At 32.4% G+C, this 20,375-nt stretch overlaps 1 protein-coding gene across 1 annotated transcript; it reads left to right on the top strand.

Moving 5' to 3' along the window:
- Positions 1-5,331: 5,331 nt before the first annotated feature.
- On the top strand, positions 5,332-6,537 carry LOC134263459 (QRFP-like peptide receptor). Its single transcript, XM_062745813.1, has one exon. It carries the CDS (start codon positions 5,332-5,334, stop codon positions 6,535-6,537), a length of 1,206 nt encoding a protein of 401 aa, XP_062601797.1.
- The last annotated feature ends 13,838 nt before the right edge of the window (positions 6,538-20,375 follow it).

Genomic DNA, 20,375 nt, shown 5'->3' with positions numbered 1-20,375 from the left:
TACAATTTTGGGGGAGGGGGCATAAGTGTTTTACATACATCTCTTGTGTAAGAAGTTTAATTTAGAAGAGTCTATCTGAAAATAGCTGCTTTGGGTAGGTAAATAAAGCAATTAAACCTTTAAATAAATCAGACATGTCTGTTTAAAATGTTATTTATTACAATGAAACTAAGACGCTACAAAACCCAAAAATGGAAAGGTTATTTCTAGCCGAACAACAGCATAATACATTACCATCGTCCATGATTTCATGTGATAAGAACCATAGAATGATTCCTGGAATGTAATAGAGAAAATTCGAATTATTCATATGTTTATCAAATAAAGGAAATCTATCCCGATGAAAACAACTGCAAAAAAGTGTTGGCTTGTATAGATTATATAGGGACTATAAATTATTAAATGAACTTTATAATAAATCTATTCATTTTTAAATGAATAAATATTAATTAATTTAAGGATCAAACAATTAAAATATATATAAAAAATCGAAAAAAAATGTAATTCCATATACAGTGCAGGGAACTTTTTTACATAAACCAGCATCAGCATAAGCATATGTAGCATCTGGATAGAGCTAGCATCAACATTAAAAAAAACAGCATTACCAAGATCAGCATCAGCAAGCAAAGGATAGAACTAACAATGGCCTATTTTAAAACAGATTCAACTTTAGGCAGCTCCCTGAATTGAACAATAAACAAACAAACATACACACTGACACGTACACACACATGAGCTCAATGGGCTTTCGTTATTTTTTATAGTGAATATTTTCTTAAGTTAAACATTTTTATTTCTTAGTTTATACAAATAAGTTATGTTTTACAAGCGCATATATATAGAAAGAGAGAGAGAGAAAGGTGTCTGGACCAACCCTCAGAAATTTGTAAAGTTATAAAATGTACAGAACTAAAACAACTGAGAGTTATTTAATGTATAATAAATTAAACCAACTAAAAGGGCCATTGGACCCCCCCCCCCCCCCAAAAAAAAAAAAAAAGACAAAGGAAAAAAAAAACAACCAACAATTTGTTAAATTGAATCTAATTTATGATGCGGAATTCAGAAATATTTTGGGAGCTAGGTCATTAAGTTCTGGTTTGTGCAAAATTGACTTCCGTAGCTTGCCATTATATAATTTTGCACACAGAAGAAAATTTCAAATTTAAAGTGGCTGCATGCATCTCAAAATATTTTTCAGAGCACGAGAGTGAGACTTTATAATAAACACTTTGTTTAATATACATGTAAATTTCTGTTCAGAAGTAGGAACACACACAAAGATCGGCGGAATCTCCCGTTAGCTGTTACAAAAGAGACAGATCTGAGATTTTGTTCAAAATTCGCCGAAAAGCAGCTAGTAATACGGTAAGAAAAATATTCTTTATTATACATGTATCTAAAATAAAACAAAGCCATAAAAGTGTGTAAACCTCTTCAATTATTTATAACAAAGTCTATCATGAATGACAGTTTCGAAGATTTATTCAAGAAGGAAAGTGGTGCCAAGCATTTGAGAATGTCATAATAAATATTAACGAATACCGAACCAAAATTTTTAGATGGCATTCATTTTAACAACTTCTTTTATATTGCTCTTAATATTTGAATTCATGGCGTTTATTTTAACAACTTTGTTTATTTCAATTTGTTGTTTTAGATTTGAATTCTCGTATAGTTTTAGCTTGTAAAATTAGTATGAAATTTAATCTTTGGGATATCTGGTTTTGTATTGAATTTTGAAAAAGATATCAATTGTAGATAAAAGGATATCACTGTAAAAAAAGTCTGATAGATCCTAAACACAAAAACAAAGACAAAAATGTTTTACTTTTTTGTTTCACTTTTAGGTTTAACCATGGCTTATTTCTTAACACATTTAACTCTAGGTGTCAAGCTCAACATGTTCAGTTCAACAACTTTGGATAAAAATCAATAGTTAAAATAATAAACTATAACACGAAAACAGACATAATTAGGAAAAAAAAAACATATTAAGTAATTTTCCTATAAATTGATAAGCACTAAATTACTGTATGTACAGTGTATACTTAAAAAAGTGGGCTTCATATTTCAGCAGCTTTGGCGGGAACAACAACTTAAGGTTTCGTCAAAGGTCAACATATCCAAAAAACTTATTTTTACAATAGCCCAAAAATATGTGATGTATTAAGTTAAAACTTTTACAGTTTATAAATTTTTCAGGGTGATTAACAGATAGAAAGTATCACTTGATAAAAAAAATACTTGGAATAATAATTAATTGAGAGAAAAAATCTTCTTAAAATGCACATATTTTCAAAAAAAATTACACCTAATTAATTTCGTGCTCTTAGTGAAAACCATCACTGCAGAAACAAAATATTATGTTTATCAATGAAGGGCAAGTTGGACTTGGATAGCCACTGGAAAGTTGTTTTATCTTACTATTAATTGGACCCTATGGGAATTTGATGGAAAAGCGCCAAATCATCCCATTTTTTCCGTATTTTTAAATTTCTGCGCTAGGGATTTCTTTTTCATTCGAGTAAATGAAAGTTAATGTAAAAAGTCACCAAGATAAGAAATTTTTGAAAAATTAATCATCTAGGTTGGTCTAGAAATTAATAACTAAGTTTATTTTTTCAAAGCCCAATATACCTCTAAAATTGCCATATTACGGTATAAAACATATCAGTGCAGGTGAATTATCGGCGCTTATGGTTTTTTCGCTTAAAAGAAATGTTTAAATTGCTAGTATGTTTCTCTGAAAATGTTCAAATGTTTACACATGATGCACGACACACGACGCACGACGACGGACGAAAACGGATAGCAATAGGTCACCTGTGTTACTCAAGTGACCTAACAAAAATCCAATATGAGGAGATGATTAAAAAAGTTGACAAGTAGAAAAAGTCCCTGTAAGGTACGAGATAAAATGGAAAAAAATAATCTCATTACAGCTGGGATGTCTACAATAAAAGGTGTTGTAAGAATAATTAATTTCTATCAATAAATGCCCTAAATTATACTTTCTCCAGTCCAAGAGACGAACAAAATCGTCAAATCGATATACTTCTAAAGAGCTAATTAGATGCTCTTAGTGGTTAGCATATAAAGATGGAAGTAGCAAAGCTTTCAGGGAGTTTGTGACCTTAAATATGGAGGGTAAAGGACATATGGCAAATGAAATTAAGAAACTTATTAAAGCAGAGATATAAGACTAATAGAATCATTCATAACTACAAGGAAGGGTATGGAGATAACGAACAGTATTCAATTTCAAAGTCTATAAAACAATACAAAATAAGAGTACAGCAAACACAGACCCTCGAAGCATCAGAGGTGGGATCAGGTGCCATGGAGGAGTGAGCATCCCCTGCCGATCGGTCACACTCTCCGTGTGCTCCTTGTCATTATCAGGAAATAACGGAAAAAATCCATCGTCAATTCAATTCAGTGTATAAGTATTTGACTAACAATTGGTATGAAAAACGTCAGTCAGCATTTGACTCAATGATAAATTGTATCTGCTGACAAGATCATTATATCGACCATAAACTTACGAAATGATAACTTCAAACGAGACTGTTGATATTCTTGTTTCATCAAGTTGCTTGTCAATAATTTACCTCGTTTTAGAAATTTTTCATACGTAGAGCATGCTCTTGCGTATCGAATGGACTGAGATATATATACTCCGAATGCAGGTGATGAAGGTATATTGCTGCATAAGTAAGGGAAGTTGACGAAAGAAAAGTTAAAGTCATCACGTTTATCATATAGCTTGGTTGTTAGATTTCCATTATAGTGTCTTTTTCAAGTAAAATATCCAAGTATGAAATAGAAGTGTCGGACTCTGTGGTATCTTTTATCTCAAGCTCACCAAGATATAATATCGAATCGACGTAGGAATGGAAATTACCATTATGAATTGAGAATAAGTCATCGATATATCTCAATGTCGAGTTGAAGGCCAAGCAAGTGTTTTCCTCTTTTCATGCATAAGATTTTTTTCATAAATTCTGCTTCATATGAATTTAAAAATAAGTCTGCTTATCACAGAGCGCAATTTGTACCCATGGGTATTCCAATGGATTGTTAGAATACCTGGTCTCCAAAAACCACATATATATTGTCAATCAGAAACTCAAACGAATGTGGGATAGACTAGTGAAATTCCACTGAAGGTACAAGATTCAAATTCTAGTGCGAGGCTTTGCCGAGTCCTAGACCGTGAATCTTGGCCCCGGGAAGGAATTTGACTACCCCGCACGAGTATGTAATTAATCTATATTGATTAATATGATAGATAAATAAAACAGGAAATAAAACTCATATCCGAAAGCGTGCAAATTCAATTTACAAGACTCTTTCCGCGTTCTGAACATAAAGTGTCACTTTAAAAAAAGTCACCATACTAAAATATTTTAAAATGAAAAAAGTTTATTTTAATAAGTAAAATAAAAGCATTTTAAGTCTATGTGATATTTTTTAACATTGTTACAATTTCTTTATATAAAAGAGGAATGTTTACGTTATCATTCGCGGAGTATCAATATTATATTACTTCTAAAGAAGAAATATTTCTGTTGATGTACTGTAGAATCAAATGTTTTCAAGAAGTCAAATTTTCGTGGTTTTAGGAAAAATGTGAAGTCATTTGGATTTAATTTCGTGGATGAAGAATTGTTTAGTAGTAATATCTGTAATATATTGTAGTACATGTAGTATATATCTGCAATATATTGACAAGCAAGTTGATGAAACAAGAATATCATGATCAGAAGTCTTGGTTAAAGTCTTCATTTCGTAAGTTCTTTGGTCGATACAATGACTTTTTCAGTAAATGCAATTTATCTTTGAGTCAAATGCTGACTGACGTTTTCTATACTAATTGTTAGTTCATTATGTATACCATATTGACGACGGATTTCACCGTTATTTCCCGATAATGACAAGGAGCACACGGCGGGTGTGACCGGTTAGCAGAGAATTCTCACTTCTCCGTGGCACCTGATCCCACCACTGATATTTTGGGGGTCCGTATTTGCTTTGCTCCTATTTTGTATTGTTTTATGGACTTTGAGATTGAATACAATGTGTTACATGTAGCTCCATATATTTCTTGAAAAAAAAATTCAATTCATGATAAACATAAATTCCTGGTTCTCTTCATACCTTTGAAATCACGATCGTGATAGTATATACTAGTATAATAGTACTTATGAAAACATGTTTGCTTTGTGAAATAAAAAAAAACTTGGATACATGAAAATAGCACCTCTTTCTATTCTGAGTAATTATTATCTATTCATGATTTCAGGAGCTGGTATTTCATGAAAAATGAACAGCACGGACTGTCACACGCAACATATTGACTGCAGTGCTGACGAGGGTTTACCGGGATGTCCACTGAAGACTTCCGATCTCATCGTTATAGGCATGCTCGCCGTATTCAGCGTCATAGGCATCATAGGAAATGGAATTGTCATTTTTGTTTACACGAAGAAGAAGGATAAACACACCTCGTCAGTTTTCATTCTTGGGTTAGCTGTGTACGACTTTTTGACCTGTTCTGTTATAATACCCTATACTGCGTGTATGATATACCTTAGGTTTATGATTCTGTACGACGCTCTGTGTAAAATCTACATGTTTCTTCTGACCTTCAGCGTACCCCTGTCTGCGTTTTTAATGGTGGCCATTGCTGTGGACCGTTATCTCTGCATCTGCCATCCACTTTTGCATCTGTTGAATAAAACTCGGGCCAGGGCTGTTATTGGCCTGTTGACAGTCTTGGCCTGTGTCCTGGGTACACTTAGCTGTATATCCTATTCTGTGTACATGTATGCAGATCCATCCCATGTGGAGTTTTCAGACTGCACTGAAGCGACACCGTATCAGCAGGAAGAATATACTGGTCAATGTAATTTTCCAGGAACAATTGTGGGCATGGCTTACTTTATAACGTGGCAGAAAATTTATTCTTCCTTTTATTTGATATCCCTGATAATTGTGCTATTGCTTTATACTATGATTTATTATTCCGTTACCCGACGAAGATCCAAGAGAAGAAAACAAAAGGCTATGAATAACATTAGTCTTCAGGCCCTTCTCAAAGAGCCCAAAAAACGAAATGCCTCATCCCCAACTCCGCCATTTACTGTCCTGTCTGCTAACGACAACAACGAAAACGCCAAAGAACAAAAGATTTTGCAGGTGGAAAAAGGTGAAAATGGCGTCTCTTCTCGACCAGTAGAAAATGCAGACGAGACGTTGCCTGTACAGCAGCAACAGGCCCATAAAAATCATCATCACTATATCAAAGTTCAAGATACAATAGCAAACATCCAGACAGCGTTAATGCTATTTATTGTTGCCGTTGTCTTTATCATTGCCTTTTTCCCTGCTTGGTTGATGGCACTTGGTGCCGTTACCCACAACAACATTGTTTTTTATATGTACTTTGTGTATAATGTTACTAATCCTATAATTTATGCCTTCATGAACCCAACGTTTAGAAGTGATATTAAAAAGATATGTCATTAGAGCCTAATATTTAGGTATATTTTTGGAGAAAATACGCTTGTAGTACTCAATAGCATCTCTTATTGTGTGATGTCCTTGGAAGCTTAATATGAACTGATCCCGTATCTTTTAACCTGCAAAAGACTTATGTTGGTTGTAATTTTGAAACATCTGTTGTCAGCATTATTTTGTGTGTAGAGAGACCTGTTAAGAGATGTTGTAGGGTATGTGATTTTTGTTATTAATCATTTGAAACAAGAACAATAAGTTAAAGACAATATAACTTTCGGCATCGGCGAAAGACTTTTTTCTGATACCAGTAGTCATACTATAACATGTATATGAATAAACAGGATGTGTCTAGAAGATTCTGAAAATTGAGGTCTTATGATATGAACACTTTTTCAGTTGTATGTGATTGTGTGTAAAAATCGTGTTCGATATCTAGGATTATTCTTAGATAACTTACTATCTGATGAGTAGAAATTATTATTAGAAAAACAAACCAACGACCTAAATTTTTATATTAGACAAAAATCATGTTGATCAATGCAATCAAGAAAATCATTGTGTACCGCTTTAATTCAGTGGCACATTGATTATGCTATTACTTGTTTGTATGAAGGTTTATCTGAAAACAAAATACAGAATAAGAGTATTAGATTCATTCTCGATATTTCGACTAGATCAAGAGTTAGTGTTACCGAATTTGAAAAAAAATGTTTTTCTTTACATTAGAAGTGGAGTTTGTCAGTTTTACCTCTACCATGTCTACAATATTTTTCATAATAAAGGTCCATATTATATGTACAGCAATTTTAAGCAAAATGTGTCAAAAATTTAAAAGGTCAAGTCAATTTAATTTTTTTAGTGCAAAGGGTTCAAAAAATGGAGAGTCAAACATTTTTATAATGGAATCAAAAATTGGAATTCTCTACCTGACCAGATTAATACAATAACAAGAAAACAAAATTCAAAAAAGAGATCAAAATCATTTTATGGAGAAACGTAAGAAAAATGCCAAAGAGGATTTTTTTATAGATACTATTAGATTTATAGCTCAACTGTTCTTTGCTCATAAACAATGAAAAACTTATGTTTTATATGCCTTTGCATAATACATTACTTTTAAATCCATCTCGTTTATAGCTAGTATTCTATTTATTTTTTCTAGTAAGTAATATATGATATTTACATTTGCAAATGTTTTCCTTTACATAACACTACTGAGGGGCAAGCGTTTTTATAACTGTGTAAATACAGGTTTGGGGTCAAGAGGTCATAGATGTGCGCTTGGATAAACGTTCCACGTAATTTCTCTGTGACGTCATAAAGGGTCGACGCGCGTTTAGTGGATAACATACATGCCGTTGGGTTTGAAAAATCAACGCATTTCACACGTTAAAAGTAACAATCAGGCAAATATAAAGTATGAATAAGTCACAAATGTAAATATAAGTAATAAGGTATCATTTTTTTGACTTTATTGAGATGTAAAACGGGTTGACACATGATCAAATCTGCCATAAAGCCCTTCGGGCTTTATGGGATTTGATCACGTGACCAACCCGTTTTACATCTCAATAAAACTCAAAAAATGATACCTTATTTCTTAAATATATGTCATAAGCCAACGATTTTAATACATGTAAAGGGACCCTTTTTGAAATAAGCCAGAGTGGCTTTAATTGGCTATCCATGATTTAGGCAACTTTAATACAATATACTCGTATATTTATATAAAAATGAGATTAAGTATTCAACTTGTTTTAAAACTTATCTCTTGAATTATGTATATTTTTTAAATTTATAATTTTTATATTGTGTATAATACTCACACCTCGATCAATGTTCATGTACACTGCCAAATTGCCTATGCTTGAATAAAGATTATTATTATTATTATTATTATTATTATTATTAATATTATTATTAATATTATTATTATTATCAAGGTCCTTGTCCTTGATGTCGGTTGAAAGAACTTAAGGTAGGACCAAATACATGTAGATAGGTCAAATTATCCCCATATTCATTTTTTCTGAAACTTTGATATTTTGTTCTTGGATACAAAATCTCTCTTTATACATGATATGAAAGAAATTCAACCGCACTTTCTTGATCACAAAGTCTGAAATATGGCCTATCAGACCCCTGTGAGAAGATTACGAAACAGACATTACACTTGAGAATGAGCTTTTTTTTTTTTTTTTTTTTTTTAGAATTTTCAATTTATCTATTGCAAATTTGTGTGATACGTTCAATAGATATAACCTTTTTTGTTTTTTTAAATCAGTAAGTCAAATTGATACTGGAAAATTTGGGTAAAATATTGAGTAAAATAGAACATACATTGTATCAGAAACTGAAAACTCACATGTAAATATCCAACAGTTTAAGTTTTCTTAAGAGAAAATGTATAATTCAAATTTTACTAAAAATCAACAGAATGATTCAAATAGGTCCTACAATAAAATGTGTAAAAATAAAGAAATTTGAACCGGTGGTTTAGGATATTTTGGCGATTAAAAAAAATTCAATTGCAAAAAAACCCAAAAGATTTAGTAGTTGGCGTCACAATATTTGACCTTTGACCTCGTGATATGACCCTGACCTTTGTAGTACATGAAGAATAGAGACTCCTTATATATATGTGTTCAAATATCACCCCTCTACTATTTATGGAACAAAAGTGGCGCTGCACTTTATAACAGACTGTTACATGCTTGTTTATTGCACTTAGATAGCGTAAACACATAGCAAAATGTAAGCTCCCAAGTGACCAATATATAGGATTCTCTGATTTTTTCACAAAATATAAAGCAAATATGCCGAAACTTATTATTTTTCTTTCAGGGATCATTCATTGTTGTCAATAGAGTAATATTATTCTTTTTTCCTCCAGTAATTTGTAAGAAATGGGTTAAAATAGAATCCACGGGTGTTTTGTCCTACCTTAATTAGTGGAGTATGCATATCAAACATGAAGTCTATGTCTCCTATGGTTGAAAAGTTATGGCGAAAGTTCGAAACTTTAAAACTATTTTTAGCACATAGGTCACAGTCATGGTCACAGGGTTAATGATTTTGGTGTCGTTTGAGAGAGCTTAATTAGAAGAGAATGCACTTTTGGTGGCGAATACTGTCTTATTTAGTAACCTAATTTAAACTTTAAGTTTAATTTTCCAATGATAAAACTTGTGAAGTTAAGTGCATCACAATGAAGATCACAGTTACGGATACTTTAATTATTTCTAACCAAGAATTATTGTTCTTACTTTATTAGGGTACTGTTGCATCATATTACCAACAATGCAATTATTGCATGCATCACTAGATTTTATAACACACATCACAAGATTTCAACTATACATCACAAGATTTCGAATATATATCACGAGATGTTACATGTAAATATACATCACTAGATTATAGAACATGCATCAAAAGATAATAGAACATAAATCGTAAGTTTTTTAATAGAGATGTTTCTGAATATGAATCGAATCCGAATCTGAAAATGAATCTGAATCGGTGAGATACCGATCCCGAATCAAAAACTAAGAAAAACATTAGAAGAAAATATTTCCTTATTACGCTATTAAAATGTGTTAGAACAATTAAGGGAAATAAATACTTGATGGTATTTATACTTTTGTCACTGGGATTTTTATTGTTAAAAATGGGACAAGTCAAATTCTATAGACCGAATAACAGAACAGGTTACCCTTTCAATTCACGGGGAAACCTGCTCGTGAAGTATTATTGTATTTTTCATTGGCTTACAGTTTTTGTTCCTCGCAAGAATCGTTTTCTGGACCTTAATTTGAGTAAATGTCTTCATACATGCACAAGTCATCTTATATATATTTTATACGTATACCGGGTATGTTATTGAAAATATGTCAGATTTTTTTTAACAACCCAATGGCCATGCACTTTCTTGCATCCCACATATACATTTGTCCAAAGTTTTCGGTCATTGACATTGATACATGTATCTACAAGTTTCTAGTTGAAACGCTTCCTTTCATATCTCGAAAAATGTCCTTGCTTTAACGTGTACATTTAGTAATTAAAAAGCTTTAATTTGTCTCCTACATCGCAAAGTTTTTTGACTGCCTCCTCCTGTCTTCGTTGAGCAATTGAACACATTTCTCAATAAAGTAACGAAGATCTAGTGAGTTAAAATACAATAATACAAAACTGGTAGGTTTCATATGAAGTGATAAGATACTAATTACTACATCAGATACTAATTACTACATCAGGTATGTAATATATATTATCTGTAGAGTGTAACTACATTATCGGAGCAACTGAACGAAAAAATTCGTAACGAGGCTAAACTCAAAGTTTGTTTATTTAAGACAAACTGTAATTTTGACAGGATTATATTGTAAAGAATATAATGCGAAAATTAATAAAAATGGTGGGGGACTGGCACCCACGTCTCCTATCATATTATTAAATATTATTAATTTGGACGTCTTAATTGAACTGATTAGCCGATCAGGAGCGATCAAGTGAGCAAAGTGTCATAGTAGCCCCCCTCCCCCTCCGGATTTTTTGAGTCATAAAATTGTACGTTATCAAGCAAACAAATATGAAGTTCTCAACTTCTCACACACACCCCTCCCTGGGATATTACGTATCTCTCGTAATATGGTCGAAGGGAATTGCAAAAACCCACATGGATAGTAAAAAAAATCACACTGCCTATGGGAGTTTATTAATACCCCCCCCCCCCCCCCCGATCGCTCCCTAAGAAAAATCCCTTGTTCACGTTTGACACTTCAAACACACTCCCTAGCCCACGAGAAAAAAAAATCTAGCTAACTTGATAGACTCTTATTTTTTCACTGTGTTACATCCATCTAGTAATACTAGTACGATTTAATCATAAACTTATTTCTTGCAGGATATTTGTTGTATGTGTATGTTGTGGGGGGGGGGGGGGCAAAGACAAACATGTAAATGATTTTATACAGGTTATTGATTGATATAACAAAGACAAAACTTCAGTAATCATATTCCCAGTGTAAAATTTAAAATGTCTTATTTTCAAATCGGGATCGGAATCCCTCCGATTCAGATTCGTTTCATATTCATTTTCACATTCGGATTTCTTTCATATTCAGAAACATCTCTATTAATATGCATAACAAGATGGGCGATAACTTGCATAACTGCAGAGTAGCTGTATAGCGAGCCTCTAGCCGGAGAAGTGGCATCATATATGACGGGTTCTCAAACTAAGTTTCTTTCTTTCTTTCTGTTGAAACCTAGCCCTCCAGATATAGTTGGAAGTTAAAGACGTACAACACACTGGGGGAGATAACTCTTGCAATTTCAATTGAACGTTTGACGTGACGTCAAGTTTAACGTCAAAAATAAGGCGTCAAAACGACGAGTAAAACGATCCCGATGTATATCAACCATGAAAGAAAATTGGGATATGGGGCTTGGCTGTGATTCTGCCTACCATACTCAATTAATAAGAATTTTTATAATTAACATGATTAAACTCCGTAAAAAGCGAGATATAAAATACCATCCCTTAATGTTTATTTCATTTCATTTCATATACAATAAATTGTATTTTTTATCAAAGTGCAGCTTTTTTTTTAATTCTGAAAATTTTATTTAACATTGCCGAAATTCTCATTATGTACAATTGGCTATATAACGTTCCGATTAATGGTCTTCATTACAATGTGTGCATACACGATATAAATATTTTTTTTTCTTCGATTAAATAAAACAACGATAAATAAACAATAAACTTTTTACAATGTAAAATCTATGTTGTTCTCAGACCCTTACTGATCAAAGAGGAACAACTCTGAAAATGTAGGAGATGTTTATTTTCCTCCCTTTATTTTTTCACGGTTTTCCACAGAATCAGATACATTTACAGCAAGACCTGATAAATTCGAAAATTGAGTACTAGTATAGACTTCATATACACAATGTAAGTATAGAATTGAAAAGAATTGTTCACTTGTACTGAAATTATCTGCATTTATGAATATCCTATTGCAGCAAATCGTAACTTTGAGTTTCTGTCAACAATGTCGGTTCGCATTTCCTCGAATCAAAACAAAACGTAGCCTATAAGATTTTGAAAAATATCAATGTGGGATTTGATATAAATTGAAATGTTTGATATTTTGAAGTTAATGGGGACGAATACGGAATTTTCATTTTAACTTTAGAAGCAATGACATTGAAAAAAATGCGTAAAATATCATGAGGGGTGTATGTACATCTAATCTAATGCAAATGTCGATGTATTCCACAGCCACATACTGTCTCGTTTGAAATAATGACATGAAAGAAACTACAATTATTCCATTTATATCACAGAAGAGTTGAACATACACCATTTCTTTAATGAATAAAATTAAAGAAATAAAGTTAAAAATCAACATATTCAAGTTCAACAAAACTTGAATCCGTATCCAGGTTTCATGTGATATGGAATGCATAACGCATACGTATGTATATGGACTAAACACCGAAATCTTTCAGTAATTTTTTTCCTAATACATATAAAAAGAGTAGTCAATATTTATTCTGCATTCATGAATTTAAAAACTAATGCACACCTCCGGGATTCTTGACAAAATACCGGTATATTTGCACTGTAAACGACGTTTCGTCAAACGCTAATGGTCTGCGACGCAAAAAAGGAAGGGGTGGGGGTGATAGGGGTATTCAAAAATTGCCTAAAAATCTACATTCAAATACGCCTTCCATATGAGAACTTTTAAATTTGTAAGTTAATATATTTTTGAAGCAAAAGCAATAGTCCAATCAATTTTTTTAAAGTGTATTAGTAGATTCATATAACAAAGTGATCGACACCCGTCTGAGAGACGCGCGGGAACGTGATTTATTGATAAAGGGGGAGGGGTAATTTTCCGCTATTAAATCAAAACTGGTCGAACAAAAATTATACAAAAAATTATGAAGATTATTTTTACTACCAGCTACCTAAAGAAAGTTTTTTGCGAAAATTAAACGACAGGTTTTTCCACAAAAAAATTTGAATTTGAAAAATACGCAATTTTCAAGGCTTAAAAAATTCATAGTTTTTCAGTTTAAGGTCTTTAAAAATTGTTTTGATGATATGTATATCAAAAAGATGACTATGTTTTTGTGTTAAATAATTAAAGGAATAAGCCAATGAAATTTGACATTGATATCTAATCTGGTTTTATTGAAAATCAGGGTTTAAGTAGTTCATTGATTAAAAAATTTCTCTCCTTGTAAACAACTAAAGGGGGGTAACTTTCGGAAGTTCCTGTCCCAAAACCAGTCGAACGATTTTGTCCAAAATATGCATACATGCAGTAGATATAGTCATGTACTAGATATATAAAAATAACGAAAATTAAACGACAGGAATTTTTTTTGGGTAGGTGTGTTGTACATCCTTAATACAAAGAATGTGCAAAAAGAATTAGGCTCGACAAAAAATTCCCTCCACACCCGCTGTGGCAACGCACTTTGAAAAAATTACGCACTTTGAAAAAAATTTTCAAAGTGCGTTAAAATTGGGACAAAATCAACGCACTTTGAAAAAATTTTCAAAGTGCGTTGAATTTTGGACCTACTCAACGCACTTTGAAAAACTTTTTCAAAGTGCGTTAAGAGTCTACATCAGTATATTTTACCATGGAGACACTTAACGCACTTTGAAAAAAATATCATATTTTTGTCATGGAAAGATTTTATTTGTTATTTATCTTTCAAAAAAACTAAACCTGACCCTAACCTCAAAAATGAATTGATTTTACTCCCGTCGAAAAGAGGAGAAGACGGGTATAAGATCCCTAAGTCCAAATCTTTATCTTTCCAATACATAGGTGTCGGTAACAAACAGGGGAGGGGAGCAATAAACCTAATTTAAAGTGTACACTGAATTTTCAATGCTTATACGATGTATATATCTCTCCAAAATAAGTGGGGGGCTTAGCCCCCCATCCCCTCCCCTGGCCCTTCGCCAAGTCTCGATGTCTATGCTATACTCAAAGCATTCATATAATTATGTATTTAACTAACTGGTATGATGTTGAAAACTTTCAATAATAAATGAGTTAATTAAAATAGCTGAAAACTAGAAATTTTTAAGTACAGTAAAACGTATGAAAGAGAAAGAATTTTCATACTTTGAACAATCAAATTGGCCCCTTTTTATTATGATAGATGCTAAGTTGCTTGAAGCTGTCCTCTATCAGTGCCCCCTTTACACCTTTACATCTACTTATCAAAGACTAGAATTAAAAAAAAGGAAGAAACGAATTAATGAACTTAAACAATCGTCACTCTTTTTTCAAGACCCTTTAATTTTCCCTTTTATTTTATCAAAACCTTAAATTTTTAAAACGTCAATATCTCAGGTCCTACATTGACTTTATCACAAAAAAAGTTATCAAACCAGGATCTGTTATTTATCATATCGATTATTTGAAGGAATATTGATCAATCTTTACATTTTTTCAAAGTGCGTTAATATGGTCGATATTTACGCACTTTGAAAAAAAATTATTTTTTTTTTCAAAGTGCGTAATTTTTCAAAGTGCGTTGTAACAACCCGCCCTTTATAAAATGGATGTTAAGTAGTAGAATGCATAATTAACATGAATTGTGTTTGTTTTTAGCTTGCTGTCGCTTCTTTGGTTGTTTGTTTCAGTGGAAGTTCTCGGACCTCGGCCTTCACTATGAAGATATCGGCACGGAAATAATTAAAACTAGAGGTACTGTGAGCGATGAGCTCACTAAATGATACCCCCGCCTCCATATAGTAATAATAGCAAAGTCAATGTTTTGCTGTGGCCGGGAAACACAAAATATGTGTCAGATCAAAAAGTAAAATAGGAGGTGCACAATGGCAATATGTAATAAAGATTCTGTGAAAGTTTCATCAAATTTCATTCAATGGTATGAGAGGAGTTGCGGATAAGAGATGGGTGCCCCAAAGCGTAACAGACGGACGGACGGAAGGACGGACGGACGGAATTAACGATTACTATATACCCTCCCGCTTTTCAAGCGGGGGTATAAAGACGAGAGAGATTCCATGTGAATGGTTCATTGCTTGGTAGTGAAATTCCAGCGGACTTCTATCTCTAAGGATGAATCCTTTTTCGCACGGGTTAGACGGATTGGCGGATTGCGGATTGCATGGCACCTTTATTATTATCAAGAAAAGAAAATGAACATTTGCATAAAATTCTATGACATCTATCAAACTTTGACCGCCGTTTCCCTGGGCCACTGAAACTTAAAGTAAATAACGTTGAATTGTTAATCAGCGTTCGCCGTTTTCCCGAGGTTTTGCTGACTGAGGTTGCTTTGTTGTTGAATAATGTTGATCTTCACTGAACAGTTGAAGTTCAGATATGTGTTGAACAATTGAAATACAAACGAGTTGAAGTTTGTTATTTTTATTGAACCGTTGAATATGAACATTGAGTTGATGTTGTGATGTTGATATGTTGTAGCTTGCCGAAGTTGAAATGGCAGCAAAATTTTAATTTAAAAATACAAAACCGTGCCCACTTATACGCCACAGTTAGGAGATAATAAATTCAATAAGTTTAGAATTTTGTGGTGTTGTCCTTTCTTCGATAAATCATAACATTAAATAGCATTCATCACAAGATTTTGAAATCTAAATCAGTTTTAAAATTTTGAACAAAAGTCATAAGATTTTGAATATAAATCACAAGAACATATATCACAAGATTTTAAATATATATCACAAGAATTTGAAAATACATAACAAGATTTCGAACACACATCACAAGGTTTTGAGTATACATGTTCATCACAAGATTATCGAATAAAGCATCATTTTACACGCCTTACATACACAAGTTCTATTTTTTTAAACAGCAAATCATACAATACCATTTTTACAGATTTTCATTCTTAATACTTAAGAACTGTGGCATATTTTTGTGTATTAATGAAAAATATTAAAACTTTATTCTAGAAAAACAATTATTTACAGAGTAGAAATGTTCGAAAGCAAAACCCTTTCACAAGTACCATCATTCCGGTGCTACAGTGTTGTTTAGCAAATTTAAAAAAACACACCCGTAAAACATAAGTTTTTGTTAACAGGGCACGAGCTCTGTTATTCTTGATATTTACGATTCACCGGGCATGTTCAATTGTTAAAGCCTGCTCACCACAAAAACTGCACGGACTGACAATATACTGTGTGCATGTTTTGCTATAAAACATTTCTATTTTCAATTTTCTGGGTATTTCTTTTTAATCTTCACTAATACACAAGAAAATGCCACTTTTCCTAGGTATATTTAAAATAAAATTAAAATCTGTGAAAATGCTAGAACGTGTCAATCATACCCGTCCAAAAATTTGAAGTTTCAATATTTTTTAGATGAAATAAGATTTTAGATAATTTTCGTGTGAAATGCTATTGCAATATATAAGTAGTGATATACAGATATTTAATATGAATAAATAAAAACTTCAAATCTATGTCTATTTACCTATTAATATATCTCTCACCAATAGTTCTAGTATATCTATATTATTTCTTAAATGACCTGAGGTATAAGAGGGAATGTATACCATACATAAGCATATGTCTGTCTTAAAGGTACTTGGACATAGTTTTGGAGTTAATATTTTCTGTATAATATAAAAAAATTACATGAATGTATATATTTTAATAGCATTTCACACAAAAATTAATTAAAAATCTTACTTCATTCAAAAGTTGTTAAAACTTTAAATTTTTTGGCGTGTTTGATTGACACATCCTTGCACTTTCACAAATTTTAACTTTATTCTTAATCCTTATAAAAAGTGGCATTGTTGTGTATCAATGAGAAATTGAAAAAAGACAATTAGAACACATGAAAACAATGTTACAAAAGAGGCATTTTTCCAGAGACTCAAATGAAATCCTTTTTTTTAAATGGTATTATAGCCATATCATAAATCCAGGGGGATGCCCGTTCGTAATTTGTCGGTTGATAAAACTTCTTCTTACAAACATGTATCTTAAAAATCTTCATATAATTTCACGGGTGCTAGTGAACAACCCCCCCCCCTCCCTTTAACATCCCAGACCCAAAGCTATTTTTTAATTTCACTGTAAAAGCTCAAAGGCTTCTCGAGATATTGCTCGAAACAAAAGTGTAAGAGACGGACAGAATTGTAAGACGAACGGGCAGACGAAATTAATATCCCCAATTTTCGGGGGGGGGGGGGGGGCTCGACGCATAAATTGAAGTTTAGTGAAATGTGTTTTTGACATAGTTTAAGGTATATAAGAGCAAGTTCCATATAAGCATGCCATCATAGGCCCTATGTCCCCCTCCCCCAACCTTTGGACTATATATAAATCTGGGTCCAAAGTTATTTTTTTCGCTTTGTTTTATTTATAACATTTACAATTTACAACATACAAAATTGATACCTGCAGTTTAAAAGTTTAAAATAGAAAAGGAATTCTATATACTTTTTGGATTTTTTTTTATATGAAATACATTGTAAATATGTACTAGACGCTTAATTTATGAAAGAAAACAAATATGAATATCTTGGGACCCGGTATGTATATTGGGGGTGGGGGTGGGAAAGTTGTTTGGTCTACAAGCACTTGTGATAAGCATATGTGTGCACATACTTTTGAAGGATGCCATGACAACTAGGTTATTCACACTTTTAAAAGTCCATATATATTATTGTCGGTATTCTGGAATAAATCTTTTTTTTTGTTGTTGTTGTTGTTTAACAAGAGGATGGTGAATAAATATATTTCTTTACAAATGAAACAAGTTATAATTTCGGTTATAGTTTTTATATATATATTGAACCTGTGGTCAAAAGTACATAGTGTATCTTCTTATTTTATATTTCGACGAATAATGCATGGTAAACAAACAATGACATTGTGGAGCTTAACTTTAAGACAAAGAAAAGAACTTTGCTAAGAAAAATGCACCACCTTACATAAATGCATATTTTCAGCCTTTTTTTTTTATAATTCACATATATAAACAGATATACATGTGTATACACAGTCGTATATAGGAACGGGGCTGAGGAGCTGGGATAAGCCCCCCCCCCCCCCCCCCCATAATGAAGTCGATAAATAAACAATGTAATATTATAAAACTTAGCTACTGTATACTTGTGCCCGCTTGATAAAAAAAATCTTTCAATTCGGCTTCCCAGGGAATTGTTTGGTAGTGACAGTGACTCTAAAACTTTTGGTTGTGCTCCACCCCCACCCCGTCCACCCCATAAACGGAAATTGCTTGCGTCCGGCCGTTAATATATAAAAAAAAAAAGCAGCCCAAAATAATTAAGTTAATATCGCCATTTAATTATTACATCATCTAAGAAGATACTGTCTATCATGAATGCTCGTTTATTTCTTTGAAGTGATATTTTACTAAATTTTAAAAAGAATTAATCTCTCTCTCTCTCTCAATACAAGACACTTTATAAAGTCTAAAAACTACCTATTTACTTGATTGCACGGATTTTTTTTTCAAGCTGTACGTAAAAAGTAACCTTTCCCCATATGAAAAAAGGCCCACACTACGAGTAGTTTATATACGTTTAATCCGTCTAAAGTATAATGGTGTATTTTCTTCTATTTGTTCGATTTTTTGAAACATTGTAAGTGATTACAAAATTTGACCTGAGCAATTTTCAAATACAAAGTGGTTAAAACACTATCCATTTTATTTTCACATATACTGATTTCTTCCGATTTTAAACTATATATGGGTTCAATCACTTGTCCCGAGAAAACTATTGAGATACGGGAAGTTAGGGAGAGATACGTCCGTTCGTAAGATGTGGTTTTTCTATTGAAACATTTCGTTTTTTTAAATTGCGATTTATCAGCGCTTAAATAATGATACTATATCACTTATTTTCTTATCTATATAAATCAAAATTTGTAAAAGAGGAAAATATAGGGGATAAGGCTTTACAGAGGACGGGTAAAAAAAAAACTTGGATAAAGTCGAGAGTGTACATATAAAATATTTTCTGTATTTTAATAGACAAGTTTAATTTCGTCTCTGATAGAATTTACTCTTGAATTCCTGAGAAAATAGAAAAAAGAAATTTTACTTGGAAATAAGATAAATAATGAAATTATACGTAGAAAGCTGTCTGCTCTCAGTTGTTGCATGATGCATGTACAAATACATTTTTTGAAATACCGAGTATCAAGAAATCAAAAATGTTTTTACATATAATCTTCATGTACGTATAAGACATTAGTAATTTAAATAATATATACATTGAATCTATGGCTAGAGTCAATTAAAAACAGGAGAGGGCTAAAATAGGCTTTGCCTGCTGCCCAATCCCATTCACTTATGTGAATAAAATTTTGTATAAATAAATAAAACTGATTAAAAAGAAATACTAGATGCTGTCATGAACAGTAATACCCGCACTAAGGTGTTTGCCTCAAAATAACAATCCCGGGCAGTTAAAGGAAAAAGTCAAAAAATTTCAATAATTCAGGCACGTAGCAATGTTTTTGAAAGTTGGGGGGGCAACCTAAAAAATTTTTTTTTTACTTCCTAAAAAAATTTATAAGGAAAAAAAAATGAATGGGGGGGGGGGGGGGGGGTGGCCACCTTTTTTTCAAGGCAAAATTACTTTCACTTCCAATTTTTTTCCCATATTTCCTTGCTATGTAAAACTGTGGTAAAAAGGGGGGGGGGAAATCTTTTCAATGGACATTTTCTTATAGTACAGGTAATTTTGGGGAAAAAGGGGGGGGCACCCCCCCCCCCCCCCCTTGTACGTGCCTGTAATTTACATGTATTCATCAAATT

Source organism: Saccostrea cucullata, unplaced genomic scaffold (genome assembly GCF_032062105.1).
Source record: "Saccostrea cucullata isolate Sc308-1 unplaced genomic scaffold, CSIRO_AGI_Scuc_v1 ctg11029, whole genome shotgun sequence".
Taxonomy (NCBI): Eukaryota; Metazoa; Mollusca; class Bivalvia; order Ostreida; family Ostreidae; genus Saccostrea; species Saccostrea cuccullata.
Note: the sequence above shows the minus strand (reverse complement) of the source record. Positions and strands in the feature narration are given on the sequence as shown.

Excerpts from the sequence above, each read along its gene's own strand:
- LOC134263459 (XM_062745813.1), top strand. The coding sequence starts at position 5,332 with ATGAACAGCACGGACTGTCACACGCAACATATTGACTGCAGTGCTGAC.